Source organism: Corvus moneduloides, chromosome Z (assembly GCF_009650955.1).
Source record: "Corvus moneduloides isolate bCorMon1 chromosome Z, bCorMon1.pri, whole genome shotgun sequence".
NCBI lineage: Eukaryota > Metazoa > Chordata > Aves > Passeriformes > Corvidae > Corvus > Corvus moneduloides.
Window position 1 is genome coordinate 7,278,774 of NC_045511.1, and position 19,023 is coordinate 7,297,796.

A 19,023-nucleotide genomic window follows, 5' to 3' on the forward strand; every position below is an offset into this window, starting at 1 on the left:
TAGGAAAAACTTAAGTACTTTTATTTTTTCCCAGACCTGCTTTTGTAGGGAAATGTTTTGCAAATATAAAGATGTTGCTCTTACTGACATAGGCTGATGTCTACTGGAGAGCCTGGTGATTCACTCTGAAGAACCTACCTGGAAATATTATGTTCTGTGGCTTTTTGTGTAGGAAAATAAGCTGATTATATGTAATAGTATATACTTGGCTTCTTTTCTCAAAATTCTCATTAATCAGGGCAATAAGTTCTTGGGCAATAAGAAGATTGACCTGCAGAGATTCATGCTTTAGTCTTACATGTCTGTGTAAGATGAATATGTCTGTCTAAGATGAATATATGGAGGAGAATATGCTGGGTCATGTGTCTGGAGAAAATTTTTGTGTGACTAGGGAACCCAAAGGACGGAACAGGAGGAAAAGAGCATGATCTCTGTTGGCAACCTAGCCTAGTTTAACCCTGTGATTCTGTGTGCTAAATCCTATGTCTTTTTATAGGTGTGTATTTCCTATATTAAGTTTCATTTGCACCTGAGAGAATGTTATAAATTTGCCATCTGGCTATAATTGTCCAAACAAATCACCACCACCAACAAAGTCTAACAGAAACACCTTCTCCTGTGGTCCTAGTCTCCATTAGAAATTTTCCTATCTTCATTTTTAAGCTGTTGGTTGCTTCACTTGGAAACTCACTGATTTTAAAAGCCAGACTTCTTCATATCAGCAGTTATTTGCAAGTGTGGATACCTGCTGCTGGTGTGGATGGAGTTAACAAATAGGCATTAAGTTATTAAATGGAGTACTTAGAATTTTGGATGGATGCAACTTTAAAGCAGATAGCTTGATCTCGCACGTTTGCAGGGCTGCCAGATAGTTTTTATTTCCTAGGAGTGATTGTATTGCTCAGATCAATTTCATTCTCTGGGCTTTACTCCTTTTTATTTATCTGTTACTAGTTATAATAAAGTACCAAGATATTTGTTTGCTGTTTTGCTGTTCATAGTCTTGACTTTTGATCCAATCCAGGGCAAATTCTACCAAAAGCAACATCATGGTTTGTATCCTATTTTTTTTCTGGTAAACCATGGATTATAACTGGATTATAATAAAAAACTATATACTCCTCTTCAAGGGAGCTTTTATTGTCTGAAAACTTGATTTTCATCTCTTTTGTCCCATGCTTTTTAGATACTCTGTAGTGCTGTTTTTCTGTGAACAGTCCTTTGCTGTATGTACCTATAGTGTATCCTGTTAATCCATAGTCTTGAGTGATGAAGCAGCTCATGCTCTCCAAACTTAAAAGCTTAAACAGACAATATGTAACTTTCCTTCTCTCAGGTTTCACAACAGGCATAAGCTGAACACTTGAAGCATGCTTGTCTGAAAGAGGAAGTGAGTGTTTTGTCTTCCAACAGTCAGGAGGAGAGTAAAAACATCCTTGATTCTAAGAAGGAGGATTCTCCTTGCTCTTATGTACAAGTACCAGTCACCTGCGTCTCTGCCTATCTTAAAATCAAATACATGCTAGACACAGGAGTCTTCTCACAGGCATCATCACATAGAATCATAGAGTGGTTTGGATTGGAAAGGACCTTAAAGATCATTTAGTCCCAACCCCCCTGCTGTGGGCAGGGACACCTTTGATTAGACCAGGTTGCTCTTAGCTCCATCCAAACTGGCCTTGAACACATCCAGAGATGGGGCACCCACAGCTTCTCTGGGCAACCTCTTCCAGTGTCTCATCACCCTCACAGTAGAGTTTCTTCCATCTATTAAACCTAAATCTCCCTCTTTCAGTATGTACCCATTCCTCCTTAACCTGCCACTCCAGTTCCTGTCAGACAGTCCCTCTCCAGCTTTCCTGTAGGCCCCTTCAGATACTGGAATGTGTCTGTGAGGTCCCCACACAACCTTCTCTTCTCCAGGCTGAACAGCCCCAACTTTCTCAGCATGTTTTCATAGGAGATGTGCTCCAGTCATCTTACCAACATCATGACCCTCCTCTGGACTTGCTCCAACAGTTCCATGTCTCTCTTATGTTTGGGACCCCAGAGCTGGATGCAGTGTTTCAGGTGGGGTCTCAGCAGAGCAGAACTGAGTGGCAAAATCCTCTCCCTTGCCCTGCTGGCCACTCTTCTTTGGATGCAGGCCAGGATTCCCCTGGCTTTCTGGGCTGTGAGCACTCACTGCTGGCCCATGTTGAGTTTTTCATCAGCCATAACCCCCAAGTCTCTCAACGCAGGGCTGCTCTCCATCACGTCTCTGCCCAGCCTGTTGGTGTGTCTGGGACTGCCCCAATGCAGGTGAAGGACCTTGCACTTGGCCTTGTTGAGCTTGGTGTGGTCTCACCTCTGAAGCCTATCCAGGTCCCTCTGGATGGCATCTCTTCCTTCCAGCGTGTCCACTGCATCATACACAGCTTGGTGCTGAGAGTGCACTCAATCTACAAATCCTTCAGCCTTTCTCTACTTTCTCTACCTACAGAAGATTTAAAAACAAGAGAAGACATCCTAATTCCTTCTTTTATTTTGCAAAATGTATGCTAGTATACAGATTGCAACAGAGAAAGTACTGTTGTACTGTTCCAGATGTACTGGAACAAAACCCCAAGGAACTGTTCATTCTCTCTGCTCTCCCTGGTGTTAAGGAAGGCCAAAATTTAGTGTTTTGGGTAACTGCTTTCTTTTCTAAAATGAGATATGTCTGTAATGGCATCATTTAACAGCTGATTTAGGGCCAGAGGCATGTGCTTTATCTGCTGTTTCTTGCTTGACTCTGGATCTTCTTATATGTCCAGAAAGTCAATTTTTTTATTACTGTTACTGGCTCTTGGCTACAGTGCTATTTGTGACAGAGATTCCCTTGATTAATTATATGGTGTGCATAAAGTGTTTTATACAGTCATCTGATAATTTTAAAAAACTTTTTAAACGTCTTTCCTGTTCTGAGAGTTTAAATAAGCTGATGGACAAAAATCACTTAGCTTTTCTTAATGATTGTCCTTCCTTTACTCCATGGTAGCCCAGCAGACCTGCCAGTTCTCCTTCTCCCACAGATGTATGTCTTCTGATGCAATGAAACACATTTCTTCTGTTTATATGCATGTTTGCTTGTCTGCTTTTCACGTAGTCTCTGTCTAGCTTCTTAAAGGTTGTGATTCATAGTCTTTTGACCAATGTCACTTGAGTGAGATTTCCAGGAAGAAAATGCATTTTTAGATACAGTAACCTCTCAAAATTTCTTACTTGAATGATCCTGATTTGCTTTTTTCCTGGCTTTCCAGTTTCCCTTATTGTGTTATGTTCATCCTGTGACTCCATGGCGAGTCCAAAACTTCTGAGGGAGCTTAAAAGCTGACAGGATTTAAAAATAGTTTCTATCTTTAAATTTCACCTGTGCTAGGGTTTGGTTTCATTGTTTTTGATATGATTCTTACTTTGAGGATGCCAAAGTTAATTAGATATATACGGTCACTGCTATTCAGTGACTTAAGTGTCTACCACTTCCACAGGAGAGAACTTGATGGAGCAAGCCCTTTAATGATCTTCTGGCATACAAGGTTGTTTCTCCACTCTGTCAATCTGAAAGGATAGCCTTGCCATGAGAGAAAAGCAAGACTTAGGGGAAAGCTTGCATTTACTTTTAATCTTTTTTTTTTTTCTCCTCTCTGTTATCATTTTTGTGGGGTTGCAGGATTTTTGCAGGTGAGCAATGATTCCCTTTATAGAAAAGAGCTAGAATCTTCATCTGCCCAGCTGAGAGTATGGAGACTGAGAACAGAATATAAAAGACTTGCCATGGGTGTGCCTCCTGTGTGAATTACAGCCTCCTTCAGGCAACCCAACCTGTGCCTCAGAGAAGTAGCCCTAACCAGGCTGCCCAGGCAGACAGTCCAGCCCTGGCATGGGCCACCCAATTCTGCTGCCATTGACCATGGGGAAGAAAGTTATACCACTTAGAAAACATCTGTATGTGACCATGGTGATTAGGCAAAACAGGCTGAATCTTTTCTAATCTCTAATATCCTCTAAAGTACTTTTCTTTGTATGGTTGTAAAAAGCAGGGTGGTATGGTTATGTCCCCTGCCTCCAAATGCTGTTTTTCTGACTGTCCTTTTGCAATGTGTGGTGACTGCTAATTGTACTGTAAGCCAGTGTCAGCCTAAACCTGAGCAATTCAGAACTTGTTAAAATGTCACAGGCTATGAGAAATGCTTCTCCTGTCTGGAACACACATGCACAGAATTCTACAGTCTTAGAAAAAGTACTATCTCGAATAATGTACCTCCTAGTAGCCCTAGGTATCAGATTTTACTTTATTCAGAAGGGTAGGGTTTTTTTCCTAAATGATAAAGCCTTTCTCTCCATTAAGATTGAGGCTTTTTTCCCACCCTGGAGATGAGATGAGCTGAGCTGTGAATGTCTGCCTAGGTAAAAGAAAGGGTTTGCAGGTTAAACACCTGTCGTCCAATGACATAGTTACAATTCAGGCTGTTCCAAAAGATAGAAAAAGGAGCAAGGAAGTTCCAGGGGAGAAATGGAGTGAAATCTTTCACATTGAAACAGGTAGATGCAAAGCCTTTTCAGACCTTCTGATTTTGGTATTGTTCTTGAGGATTCTGCTTAATTTTAACGATTAAAACTGCAAAGTAATGCTCTACAAGTACTGAATTACTTTGGAGGCTTCAGCATATGGGGACCATTGTTTTCAACTGAGCCAGAACACATTGTGTCCCCCCTCAACCCAATAATCTTTTTCCAGATCAAGAAATTGTAAAATGTTTCATTTCATACCAAACATGCAGACATGCCTACTTGCTTTCAAAATTTAGAAGAATTGAGAATTAATTTTTTTTTAAACAACAGCTTTGAACAACAAAATCGTGTCTTCAAAGCATGCCTGAATAAAATACTTCTGCAATTTTTCAGGTTTTCTGCTAAAATACTCCAAACTGACACAAATATGCAAAACATTTTTGAATTAGTAACCCTGCACTGTTTTTAGTCCCTCTTGCTAAAAAAATAATCTCAGCAAAAAAAGAATGGAAGAAGTGCTGTCATTTTCTGTGTGCATAAACTTTCTGCTTCAATTGCGTGATAGTAAGATTTACAATCTGCCACATATATGGGGAAAGAGGAAGTAGTTTTTAATGGCATTTTTTTGTGAACAGTTTAGTTAACTAACTTTCCTTAGCAATACTAGAGAAGCTGTACACATTCGGTCCCTAAGAAGTCTGATTCTTGGAATTTTATTTTTTATTCGCGGGGTCTTACCAGGTTTATATCCAATTAAGTGTTTTTTAAACTTAAACAGCTGCTGTAGCCTCACTGCAATTGTCAATCTCTAAAGTACCCCTCTTGTACCACTGTTAAAATGTCATATATAAAATTAAAGATGTTTTTTCTGTCTTTCTGAAATCAATTTTTAAGAGTGATGGTTAAAAACAGTCCATAACATAAATTATTCCTTTGTGTTTTAATTGCCTTAATTTCCCTGAGCTTTAATGACACTATTCTATGTCCCTAATCTTCCTAACTTGGAAACTGGCAGGCAGCCTTTCAGCCGTAGCCATGGAAGCTGTCACTTTTAAAAAGTTGTTAGTTAGTTACATCCTCCATAATACACATACTTTCTACAGTGAAGAAAAAATTAGCCTCAGCTTACAGGTTCTGTATATTTTAGGAAATCGTATCCTCCAGAAGAATAAACAAAACCTGTAAGTGTATGTATGTTTCCTCTGTGAGAATTCTTTTTTCCCTTCATAGAAACAGCTGTGTGACCAAAATATCACAGGTTTTTATTATATTTCCTGACTTTATGCTAAAATATGCCAACATTTCATATTCTCGAAAGAAAAGTGATACTTTCCTGAGTCTCAGTTCTGTGCATAACTGAACTGAATTTGTCTCATTCAGTAAAAGCTGTTTTTGCAGAAAGAAAATACTTGTTTTTCTCATCCTTAATGCAAAAGGAAAGCAACAGGAATTTATTTGTAAAAACAAATTCAGCAAAAAATTCAGCATAAATAGGGCACAGTTCATGTACCGCAAGACATCCAACATTCTAAATGTTTGTCCTCTATCGAAATGCAGTAGAGTTCAAATTTTAAGGTTTTATTTCCCCCCCAGTAGTCTTTGTAATGTTTTCCACTTGATGCATCTTTGCCTTTCTTCTGGTTTCCATTAGTTCACTTTGAGCAATTCAGATCATTCTGTGAACAAGCTAATTCTTTTGTGTGGGAATTAAGTTGTATAGTATTGTTTCTTTGGTATTTGAATATCCATCTGAAATACTTCAGTGCTGAGTATCACGTATGATGTTTTTCGGAAGAATTGCCAAATTACACATTCTTATTCCTTAAGAATATTTTGAGTCAAAATACGAGATATTTAGAAATTGGCACTCTGAATATTCAGTAGATTACAGGTTTGCTGTGAAATTAATTAGTTTTAATAGAGTCATGCAAATGAAAACACCACCCATGTACCAGTTAAATGTTAGTGTAAATGAAGGATAGTGGTAGTATTTTGTAATAAATAGAACAGGTTTTAAAACTCTTTCCTCACTTTCCCCTAGCTTTTTCCATGTGCTCATCCTGAACCTAGCCATTGTAGGAGCTGGAGTAGCAATGGCAAGATTTTATCCAAATATAGGAGGTATCATAAGGTGAGTGTTGCTTGCAGCTTCCCTGTGGTGTTACTACATTTGTGTCTTGATGTTGAAAAGAAGCAATAATAATTGTACCTTTATATTTTGTGACGCTTATGCCTTCTTAAGTTGTAAATAATGATTTAGATCTGTAAACAATCAGCTTGCAAAGTTCTGACAAGCGGCTATCTGTTATTGTGCCTCTGTGTCTGAGCTGGTTGAGTTTTACTGGAGCTGTATCTGAGGACCTTATAACTATACTCATAAAAGAATATGGTGCCTGAAGAAAAGTTGCTTCATTATTGTGTGCTTTTTCTCAAGTTTCTGTTTTGTGTTAACATTTGAACCTGGTTTGAAGGTTCAAATAATAAAAACGTTCCATAATAAAAATCCAAGAAGGCAAGTAACTTTAAACGGAAAAGTGGCATCAAAGTTGTACCTCTAAATGATATCTTAAATTTATTATGTTGATGAAAAGCTAGGATTTCTATAATTAGAAAATATTAGAGGAAATAATAATCTTATTTTCTACATTTGACATCAACATATTTATATGCATTGTCATTTATTCTTGGTTTGCATCTTTCCTTAAGTAACCAGGAGAGGGAGGTGTTTAAAAATACAGAAATCTGCAATTATAAAACCAGAATGACAGGCTTGGGTCTGACCAAGGTAGCAAAATAATTTACTTTCGCTCAGTGGCTGATCTTTGAGGTTTTTTCCCATTTCCTCTTTCTCTTCTGTCTCTCCTTGTAGTAAAATTATTTGTATTCCAGTAATAGAGATGGTCTAGTTAATCGTCGTTATAGACTCTTAGAATGACAGAATGGACCTTAAGGTTGGAAGGGACCTTAAAGATCGTCTAGTTCCAACCCCCCCCTGCCATGGGCAAGGAACACGTTTGACTAGACCGGGTTGCTCAGAGCCCCATCCTACCCGGCCTTGAACATTTCCAAGGATAGAACATCCACAGCCTGGGCAACCTGTTCCAGTGTCTCAGCACCCTGACACGAAAGAATTTCTTCCTAATATCTAATTTAGTTAAACATTGTGCAATATGTGTCTCTGTTTCCAAGCTGGTGCTTATCTCTTCTAATGTGTCTATATTGTGCATAGTAGCCAAACATCTATAACAGTGGATTTCCAGCAGATAAATTGTCTTTATGCAGTCTAACTTGCATGTTTGCTGATTTTGTGTTGCAGATGATTTTCATGTATTATGGTCTTTCCTCTGAAGGGAATGTTCAAATATATGAAAAAAAAAGCATTGTTACTTAATAATATTTGGCTGCTTAGTAAGGGAAAATAATGAGAACGTTTTTGTAAGCAAGGGAGAGGTTAGAAAAAGAACAGTTAAATGCAACCTTGCTGTGGTTGATCATGTTACCAGAAGGGCATGTTGTTCCTCTTAGGTCTGGAGAATAATTTTCTATAAGCTCATTAAATAAATTAAAATAAGAGTTGCAGATTCAGGAACATTTCTATATTTAAATGTTTTAATATGTGTCCTCAGGTGGCTGGGGTGCAATGAGATTTACAGTTCTGACAGTAAAAGATGTGTAACAGAGGGTGCACTGTCCAGTCTCTTTCTGTTGCATGTTGATAGATTTCCCCAAAGTAGAAACATAAAGTCAAAGTAAGGGATTTGGTCCTCAACAGCATCACAGGGTATGACTGAAAGGACAGAGACATGTCAGAGTGCAGGTACAGGCAAGCAGGGGGCTGGACAACACAGAGGATGATCATTAAATGCTAGTGAAGGAGGTGGAGTCGGCAAGGAACAGAAATCAATGTTTAGCAATTGCAGATAGTCAGTGTTCATCCAGACTGTTCATTGGTTTGGCAGGGGAAACGACAATAAGAAATAAGAATAAATGCAAAGCATTCTTTCTTTTTTTCTCTTCTTCTTCCCCTCTTCCCTCTCTTTCCTCAGATACTCCGGAGCAACATGTGGTCTGGCCTTTGTATTCGTGTATCCATCACTCATCTACATGATCTCCCTGCACCGTGCTGGGCAGCTGACGTGGCCAGCATTGATCATTCACATCTTTATAATCCTCCTTGGACTGGCTAATCTGATTGCACAATTCCTATTGTGAAAACTCCCCCTTCTCCCGTGGCTGTCACAAGTGGTACTTCGGTATTTGGCAACAGCCTTAAGCAACACTGTTAGGCATGAGAACAGTTCTCAATGTGAGGATTTTGAGAAAAGCTGCAAATTCAAACAAATTCAAACCACATCATTCAGGTGCTTTACAGGAAACATGTATTGCTTCTTCGAAAACACAGTTTTGTGAGAAGTGGAATGGTTCAGATGTGAGTGATACAGTTCTCCTGGTTTTGTTGAAGGTGCATCAAAAATTAATGAAGCTCAAATATTTTAATTTTTTACAGCACATTTCTCCAAATACAAAGTTTCCAGCCTCAAGCTGTGAGAGTCTTTCCTCCAAAGGAGCTGTCCTTACCTTGATTAGCAGGCATGTTTTCTCAGTATTGTTCAGTGACTCTTTGAAATGCTCTTTTGTTGCAGTTATTTTCTTGATTTGTTTGGAAAATTAAGACTTTATTGTCTTTTCTCTTTTTTTTTAGGTTAATTTATAGTCATTTGGGTCAAAATGCACTCTTAATTTTGAATACGCTATTAAATTGTTTTGGCAATATTTTTCCTCTAGGAAATTCCAACAAAGAGAAACAATAAACTCATGTTTCAGTGTTTTATTCAGAACCAATATGTGCACAAATTATTTGTGATCTTACAATACAAAAAAGTCAGGAGGAAAAAAATTAGAACAAGACGATTAAAATTAGTATTCCAGGCTTGACCTCAGTTCAACTCTGTTACTGGGCTATTATGTGCTGTGAAGTTGTTTTGTCAGGAGCTGGATGTGGTTTCATGGATGCATGGTGTGCACAGCATTTGTTCATCACAGGCCCGCTCCCTCCCTTGTAGGGTCTTCCTCTGGTGGTCTCTCACTTTCCTACTATGTTACTCCAGACATTTTGGATGTGAGCAGAGACAAAGCCAGCCATCTTCAGAATCATGGATGAAGTCAAAGAATTTAACTTTTAAATAATTCCTAACAGAAGCTGGAAGAATCTGGGAAGGTTTTGTTGTGGGGTTGGGTTTTTTTTAACTTCTTGTTTACGAATTAAGAGGCTATGCATGCGTAAGCACACAGACACCTCTCTTCACCTACCTTCTGTAAGTCTGTGTCTTAACCCAAAACATGCAGTAATTAAGTTGCCAGACACTAGTGGAATGTCATTTTTGTGGTTGGACAGAGAGTAGAAACTTCTCTTTGTGTAGAATTTCAGTGCATTAAAATAATCAACAAATAGAATAATTGAAAGAGAACTCTGAGCTATGCTAAATTCCAAAGTAAGTAAAAGAGGAAAAAAGTTGGAGTGGTGCAATCTTTGTGAAGTATGAGTTGGGAAAGATAATTACATTGCAGGGTAAGAGTTCATATTTTCATCAGAAGGACAGTGAAAAACATAACCTAGGTTATTACCATGCTTCTCTGGGAAATTATGTGGATTTTTTAAATAATGATGTAAATCCACATTGTTTTACTTAGGCTCCTCAAACTGTGTAAAGTACATTCACTTTCCTAAATATCCTTTGATTTGTAAGAAATACAGTATTATATGGGTTTGGAATACTATCTGCAGACTACAATGATTATTTATGATTGTTCTTTTCTTGTGAAACTTTCTGTTCCTTTAAATTAGAATTGGGGAATACATCCATCATCTGTTCTATATTAGAGAGAACTATCTGCCCCGTCCTGGTCATCTTTTCCTGTGTATACTCTTACAAGAGAAGTATTTAAAAACCAAAAGGAAAGGACAAAAGACACAGACTTCTTAGCACTGTTGGCTTACATACATTAAGCTCTTGTGCTTATTTATTATAGATTCAGTGCTTAATTTAGGTACAAACCCCAGTGAGTGCAGGTAATTAAATTAGATTATATCCTTCCATGTTCCATTTGTATTTGATTCCATGATTTATATCCTTGCCATTGAAGCTGATAGTAAAATGCCCATTGATTTTAGCAGAATTAAATTCTGTTAGGATCTAGTAGTCAATAGAAATCTCTAAGAAAGACAGAATTCTTGAAGTGTCCTGATTGCATCTTGTATCTGGCTCTTTTGTCAGTTGTGCAATGTGCAATGACTGAGTTAATATTTAGAAGGAAATTATTCAGAACCTTTTTAAAAGACTGTTTCATCTCTGTGTCACAGAGATAGATTCTTGCTGCACTGTTTATTTACACAAGCCTTTAAAACTTTGATTTCAATTACAGACTGGTAAGCATTAGAGTGATAGCAAATATTTCATTAAACTGTCATCTCCTGAAGCACGCCTTCTTATAATAAAGTATTTTTAAATTTTACTACATGCAGTTGAGATTTTCACAAGCATCAGAAGCAAGTTATGACTGTGTAAGTAGATTGTGATTTTCAGGTGTTCTCTTCTTTGTCAGCATCCTAAGTTAAATAATGTCTTAAAATTTAATGGCAACTTAAATGCCCTAAAAGACCAGAGGTGGATTGCAGTGTCTTTTTTAGTGCAAGCACAAAATGTAGTTTTTTACAAACACACACTTCACCTGCAGTGATGGCCAGCTAATTTCAGTTCCTTAGGTTCTGTGTTCCAGGATATCATCATGTGATTTAGAAAAGCAAAAAGTAACATATTGACCCAGTAGTATATTATGAAATGTCATTTATTACCTTCTCACAGAAGAAGAATAATCTCTGCTGGAAATACTGAATTCGCTGAAGTAAGCTGTGAGGTGAAACACTTTTGGCTCTGGGCATTGACTAAGAATCTAAGGTTTTCTTCCTAACAGTACCAATGTTTAGCTTGATTCAAGCTCAAAAAGAACCGAAACATACCAGGCTCTTTGTCACCATCCCTAACTCATTGCACTCTGACGATCCAGCCATCCATATTACATGATAACTCAGTGATGCAAACTGAAATTCTTGTTGCATGAGGTTTGAGCAGTTGCAGTCAATCCTCTGTGCTGATACCATCAAGCTAAAATCCAGATCTCAAGATACATAAGGTGTTAACCCAGCATGACCTTCAGACATTGCCAAAGCATAAGTAGCCTGGGGAATTCCCAGGAAGCTCCATGAGCAGTTGTGGACATGCCTGTGTGGTGAGTTTGTGGATATGTCTGTAGGTTATTGCACACTCTGAGCGCTGATGCTAAGGGATTAGTTTTTCAGCGGGACCGTTGTGATGAACCGAAGTAGTTGTATTTTCTGAAGACAAGGACAGATGATACAGTTTGTAAGTCTGTCATCTCTTACGACACGAGAAAGAACTACCTTCTCTATATGCTTGTACTAATCTCGTTGACCCCTCTGTAATGGCCTAGCATCATTTTGTAATGTTATTGTGGCCCAGATTCTTCCTTTCAGCTCCTAGTGGTCTTCATAATTTCTCGTATGCTTACTGGTTCTCAGTTTGCCTTTGCTCTTCCAGTCTCTCACAGCTGCATCTGTTCCCATAAATAATTTTCTCCTGTTCCGCCTGGACTGGCAATGTAATGCTAATGTATTAAATCATGTAGCTGAGACGATGTGTGCACCAAATACGAGCATTTGGGATCCAAACATTGCATCATGTAAACAGAGGGTCTCAGGGAGGATATTTTATGTAACATTGCCTGTTTTCTTAAAGGTTCAGCTGTTTAAACTCCATGTGCAAAAATATGTGAAGATAATAGCCTTTGGTTGCAACACTGAACTCTTCTTTGTGTTAATAGCTCGCCTGCCTGACCTCCAGACTGCTCCCTCCATCACCAGGCTTCTGCACAAGGGCCATCTTCTGTTTACATGCTCATGTAACCTTTTTTCCATAGGGAGTCAGCTTGAGAGTGCGAAGGTTGCCAGGGCAGTTGGTTCCCCATTACTGCGGTAACCTGGCGTCTCCCAGCTTTGAGTGCTCAACTCTGGCCAAGTGTTAATAAACATGCAAGGACATGCAGTCAGCCCTAAGGTTGATAAAACTCCTTTGTGGAGTTTATTGAACCAAGTTTCTATCCATCCATCCATCCAAGTCTGGAAAGCTGAGTGGCAGCAGCAGTATAAAGGAGTTACATCACAGCTGGAGTTGTGATGGGAGGGAGAAGAGACTTCCTGGAATACTGAAACAGTTGAAGCTAGGATATACAGTCTGTGCTATTCGAAGTCCTAGAGACTCCTGTGTACAGGAGGCAGACTGATGCTGCAGTGGCCAGGTTCTGCAGTGAAATGGTAGTGGGGGATGTGAGAGAGATGGTAGCCTCTGGAAAGCATGTTTTTGCCTTCCAGGATGTTGTGCTCCAGATGACAGCTGCACTAAATTTCTATCACCTTTATAACAGATATGAAGGTACCTACCTTGAGGAAAAATCAAAAAAAGGAAAAGGATTAGTGCTTGGCCATAACTGGTACTGGTACCAGCAAAACAGTGTCTCTCTTTCCTTCAGCTGGAAGCAGAAATTAACTCCTGTGGGCAGTTCGCTAAATCTGGGAGCTGTCTTCAGTGACAAAATGCTATTTTAGTAGAGTTTTCAATAACTTCTTAATAGGAAGTAAAATACTAATGATAGACGAAGCACTAATGTGTTTGGTCTAGTTCATTGTACCATGCTTAGTGGGGGAGTACAGTGTAAGCTTTTTCCTCTGAGTTGGTATTCTACGAGATTGGAACCACGATCAGTGTATTCAATTCCTTTGCCCTTGAGAACACCATTAAACTTCTCTTGGAAAGGAACAGGACTCAACTTGCCAGATCATCACTACCTCTGCCTCCTGTAATTTCAGATAGTGGAACAAGCGCCACGTAACTGTTGCTCTGTGGTTTGTATTTCCAAACACCAGATGATCCAAGAGGGGCAGAAAGGGTCTCTTTCTTTTTTTTTTCAAATTTACATAATTATGGCTTTTCTTAAATACCTCCTTTTTGTAATCCTGAAATAGATTAAATAGTCCAGATGAAAAATGCAGGTTTTTTTTTGGTCGCATCTCAGTATGTTTGTACTGCAGCTTGGCTAAAGCTCATTGAATTATTTCCAATAGCCCAAAGACTGTTTAAAAACTGCTGTCCATGTGTTTCTTTTCATCATTGTTTGAATGGCCTTTTTTCAATTCCATGAACCTTGTTAACTTCTGACATTTCATTAAACTGTTAGAGGAAGTTGAGATTAGTCAGGTCATTTCAAATCAACACAGCAAAGTCATTCAGCTGCAATACAAGGGGAGGAGAAATGCCTACACATTTGAGTACCAGGCTAGATACCAAATGCCACACGAAAGAGAGACATTGTCCCCACTGCCCATCTGGTTTCTTCTCTTAGAGCAAAAGGAGGTTGATTTATGAAATTACCACGGGGCATTCAAATTACAGGCTGGTCGTAGGAAGAAACTGAAGGCTTTTTTTTGTTTTGTTTTGTTTTTGGTTTTTTTTGTTTTGCTGGGCTTTTATTTATCTCTTCAGTGAATACCTGTTTTATTTTTTTTTGTATAATAAGAGCCCAAGTTAGCATAAGCAAACTCATGTACATCCCTTCGCCTTCCAGCATAAGAGTTCAAGGAGTCTGGCCAGTACAGAGTGGCAGAGACAGTGAAGATGATTTCCAGTAATGCTTTGTGCTGGCTCTGTGTGTTTGGAATTTAGAAGAGCTCATGGTTGCACTGCATTTCTTCTTCTATAGAAGTGCAACACTCTTTACTAAAGGAAGGCTGAATCTCACCTACCCTGTCTGCCATCCTTGAGCTTAAGGGGGATGATTTGCATAACTAAAGTCCTCTGTTATGGAAATATAGCTGCTATTTAGGGTACAGCCAGATTCACAGCAATGGGCAAAAGATCATATCCTGCCTCTGTGAAACTTGCCATGAGCAGATTATTCTTGACTGTGGTGTTCCTGAGACTAGATTCACTAAGCCTTTGAAATAATTTCAGTGTTTCTTTATGATGCCACCAGCTCCCTATTTTTACAGGGTTGGCTCAGGTTCAAGTGTCATCTTGTCTGTCCTCTCAATACACTGTATACCAAAGGAGTGCAAAATTAGGGGTAGAGTCTGTAGCCAAAATTCCAACTAATTGTGATTTCTTCTCTGGATAATTAGTTGTGGTATCAAAGATACAACAAAATTTGCTAATCTTAATGCAGCAGCAGGAGAGTGTTGCATTTTTTTAAATGAACTGATCTAGCCTAAAACAATCTTGGTCTATGAAAAGAGGGAAAATATGAGTTGCAACTGCATGTACTGTTCCTGCTTTTACTCCAACAGAAGAAACTGAGTTTAGTTAAAGAACAACAAAAGGGGACAGTTCTTGCTCTCTGTGTGCGCTTGTTTATATTACTTCCTGCTGGCAGCCAGCTACCCCATCACAGCAATTGCAATAAATGATGGGCTAGAGCTTCTCCATAAATAAACTTTTACCTAAAGGTGCACGGTTTTTCATTCCTTTCCTGTCTGTTTTCATAGATAACTCATGCTCCCATTAACCCCTTTCAGACAGGTTTATTTACCTGATTTGCACCTTGGTAACAAATTGCCATTTAGTGGCATCAAAGGAGAATGTACATGACCACAGGCTCCCACACCTTCCCTGGGAGCTTAGGAGACTTCGTTCCACATATTCATTTCATTCCACAATCCCCATCTGCACTGGAATGTCTATACTTACCTCTGAGGACAAACTGCAAGTAAACTTCAACCATTGAGTAAACTTGTGAATAACCTGGCTTCTATGGTTTTATTGTGAGGGCACCACATCGTTTTCTTTAACACATGACTGAGTCTTTTACCTTCATCCCATGTGTTTATACAGGGAAAATCAGGCCATTGGACAGCAGAATGTTTAAACATTGCATATGCTTCCCCCTGCACCCTGACTAAAGCAGGTCTCTTAAAAATTAATTTGATAAAATTATGTTCTCTGTTGAGTCAGGGATAGAAATACATCAACCTCACTTTGTTCACTAAGTGAAGTGTCCAGAAAAAAATCACATGGTGAGATCCATATGAAAGACAACTACAAAAAGAGAAGCTTTAAGAGTCATCAAAATGCACATAAAATTTTCTGGCAAGGGCAACCTAGACCTCTGGCTTACTTGGGATGCTTGCCATCAATAGGAATCTTTCCCTTTGCTTTTAGTGGGCACTGATTCAGCCCTTGGAGAAGTCGCTTTTGAAAAGATTTTGGCAGTTAAGGGAAGATTCCATCAGAAACAGCAGGACTCCGCTTTCCACGCAAGGAGCTGGGTATACTTCAGCAGCTGTTACTCAGATGCAGTTGGACCTGCATCACAGTTTGCATGTTATATTGTTGAGTATGAAATAACAAATTTACTTTTTAAAAAACTCACTGACATGGTAAGCACTAAAGTAAGAACGTAAGTGGGAAAGGGAATTTGCTTGGTTTTTTTTGTAGCGGGGCAGGGGTGCTGTGATAACTCATACAGGAATACACATGTGAAGTACCCTCTGCGGGCTATGTCATTCCAGGGTGGATCTTGGTTTTGTTGGTTTTTCTTAACTCCTTGGGCAAAAAATTACTCACACTCTGGGATTTGTGTGTAGTTGCATTGTGGGCCCCTGTGTACTTGTTCTTTGCATGTTAGTTATTTGTAAGTAGCATTTCTCTATGGAGTATTTTATAGCACTTAAACCGCATGGAAAGTATGCACCAAGCTTCACTGCTAAATTTGGTGAATAATCTGTTGTGTGTAGATCTTGTCATGTATTTCTGGGGAAGAAAAAACCCACTAAAGGGCACTCTGTACTCTTCAAAAACACTTGTAAGGAATGGTCACAGAGCTTTAAAAGATCTTTCCTCTTCTAAGTGCTGTGTGAATTTCCATGCGATTCACCGCCTTCATTACTGACCAGACCCACAAACCTCAAGCCAACAGACAGCTGGAGAGAAGCTGTGAATTTTTTGACCACATTTATTTTAAAATGTTTAGCCAAAGTATATATGAAGTCATGGAAGACTCAGAATTCCATTTTCTGCCATTTCCTTCTCCGTCAGTCCCATCACTTGTTCATTGTATCACACTGCATTTTAGAGTAACTAGTCTAGTTTTGCTTAACCTCACTACCAGCTGTCCCATTCTGGCACTCCTGATGACAGTTCTTCAGGAGATGAATGGACATCATCTGGCCCATCAGGGCTCTCAGCGGAGCTACTGACCTGTGCAACAAAGTAGAAGGAGTCTCTTCTGGAGATCTAAAGACCTTCTGGTGCTGACCTGTTTTGGAGAGGGCACCACTGGGTATACCTGACACGTAAGTAACAGGCACCTACCTGCTGTTGCTTGAGCCCCTGAGGTACTCTTTGGTCATGAAGTTTGCCATGCTGGGCTGTGATCAGTTGCTTCCTGTGGTCACCCTGATATCCAGTCCACCAAGAGGATGAGTCTGTGGTGGCAGTCAGCTTGGCAGCCTGGCTCTCAGGAATAGTGAAACGTCCTGGTTCTAGCTCTAGGGATATTGAGCTCATGTTGTATCCTGGCCTGAGCAAATACCAGAGGTGCATTTCACACTGTCAACAGAGGGGTGGGAGCATCACTAGTGGACTGGTATAACAGAGGTACAGCCACAGCTGCTCCAGGCTGTATCCAGGTTTCAGACACTCACTGAGGGGGGTGCCCTCCAGCTGCCAAATACATAATCTCCACTAAAATTGGTATAACTGTGTAGACTGCTTTGCTGTTCTTCCTTTGAGGACTTTCAAAGGGGATAAAATGCCTTACTGAGCACACCAAAGCTGTAGAAGAAATAATAGAAGATTAATAGAAAGATAGCATGCTAGCAAAAGCTACCTCAGGACATGTGCAGTTCCACCCAAAAGCCTAGATGTGCAAAGACAGAGAAAAACATTGTATCCGTGTTTCCATCTTCACAAGAACATTATTAACATGCTCACAAACTTCACCAAGCTCTCACTCCATACTCCTGTGGAGTGAGGTTAGAACTGTAAAGTTGTAAGTGAATGACCTCAGCACAGGAGAGCTGAATTTCTTAAAAAACCTGCAAGTGGGGCAGTCAAACATGCAAATAAATCACACACTGTGCTCATGTAGCTGATTCAAAAGCCTACCCAGTCTCTTAATGGCTCCACATTAGACTATAAACCTTATGAGACAAATGGAGTATGTTACTTAGAATGCTGTAGGAAATATGGTACGAAAAGTCATTCTCCTTAATAAATTATTTCTACAGCTTTAAAGGTTTAAAAAGGTTTTAAAGGTCCTCAACTATATGTATTTTTATTTGCTAATATTAAATGAAACTCTCTTGGAGAAGATAGATTCTGTTGGCTGGAACTCCTTACAGCTTTTAAGGCCAACATAGCACTAAATAAACTGAAACAATTTGAACTTTGTCGACTTTTTATGCTGTGAACCAGTTATTATACAAAAGGCATTTAAGAGTGTCTTTTTTTTGCCTTCAAGAATTTTGGAGTAGTTCTTAATTTTCAGTTTCAAGATGACCAAATAGTTCCAGTAATTTCTGATCTCCTTGCCAGTTTATTATTAGTGCCACTGGCTACAAACCAGCTGACTGATGTCAGTCTCGTAATAAAGAATGACAAAGCTGGACAAGGGTTCCATGAGAAACCAAAGAAGGAGGATCAAACACAATTGTAAACCTGTGCAAAAGACCAAGGTCTCTGGCAAAAGTTTTACTGCTTTTTATAGCACTATTTATTCTACAGCTTTTATTTATTTTCCTTTCCTAGGTATTTGGATGTTGCATTATTCTGTGTTTTGTTATTTGGCTGTTTGGGTTTTTTTAATATCACGTAATGGAATATTCTTATGTAATGTGAGTGCATAACTCTTTATTTAATATGACTCATTAATATATCCCACAAGGTAGAGCATCCCTAATTATTTGCTGTGTTGTCAGCTGTGATCTTAGGTTTGTGTCTTGGAGTTGTTTAAATTAATTGTAATTGTGAAGAAAAGTCATCTTTTCCAAGGCCGCAACAGCAATTTTCCCAGTTATTGTGTGCATCAGAGTATGGCTGCACACACCCAGAGATCTCCAGACATCAATAAACCTTATGGATCTTGTTTCTGCAGAAACAGAAACTAAGCACTAATATAAAAATCACCCCATGTCCTTCCTTCATCTTTCAGTATCTCTATTCTCAAATTAGCCTGTCTGATTTTGTAACTAAATTTTTAAGAGTGGTGTTAGAGAAAAATCATTGCAAAAAAAATGAACAACTGTAAGAAGTTACCAGGATCATTCAAGACAGGACTAAAACAGATTATCATCTGGTTCTCTTGGACTTCTTAGCTCTAGGTTAAATAAGACAAGAGATTTAGGGTGCTCTTCAGTACTGTGTC

The 19,023-nt window shown here is 39.0% G+C and overlaps 1 protein-coding gene across 4 annotated transcripts in view; it reads left to right on the plus strand.

Moving 5' to 3' along the window:
- SLC38A9 (solute carrier family 38 member 9) overlaps positions 1-11,046 on the plus strand; it is a 49,156-nt gene extending 38,110 nt beyond the window's left edge. For all 4 annotated transcript variants that reach the window (XM_032095277.1, XM_032095275.1, XM_032095276.1 and 1 more), the window contains 2 exons: positions 6,575-6,664; positions 8,580-11,046. In XM_032095277.1, the coding sequence (XP_031951168.1) occupies positions 6,575-6,664; positions 8,580-8,720 (231 nt within the window). In that variant the 3' untranslated portion in view covers positions 8,721-11,046. The remainder of the gene's footprint in view (positions 1-6,574; positions 6,665-8,579) is intronic.
- Positions 11,047-19,023: the final 7,977 nt, after the last annotated feature.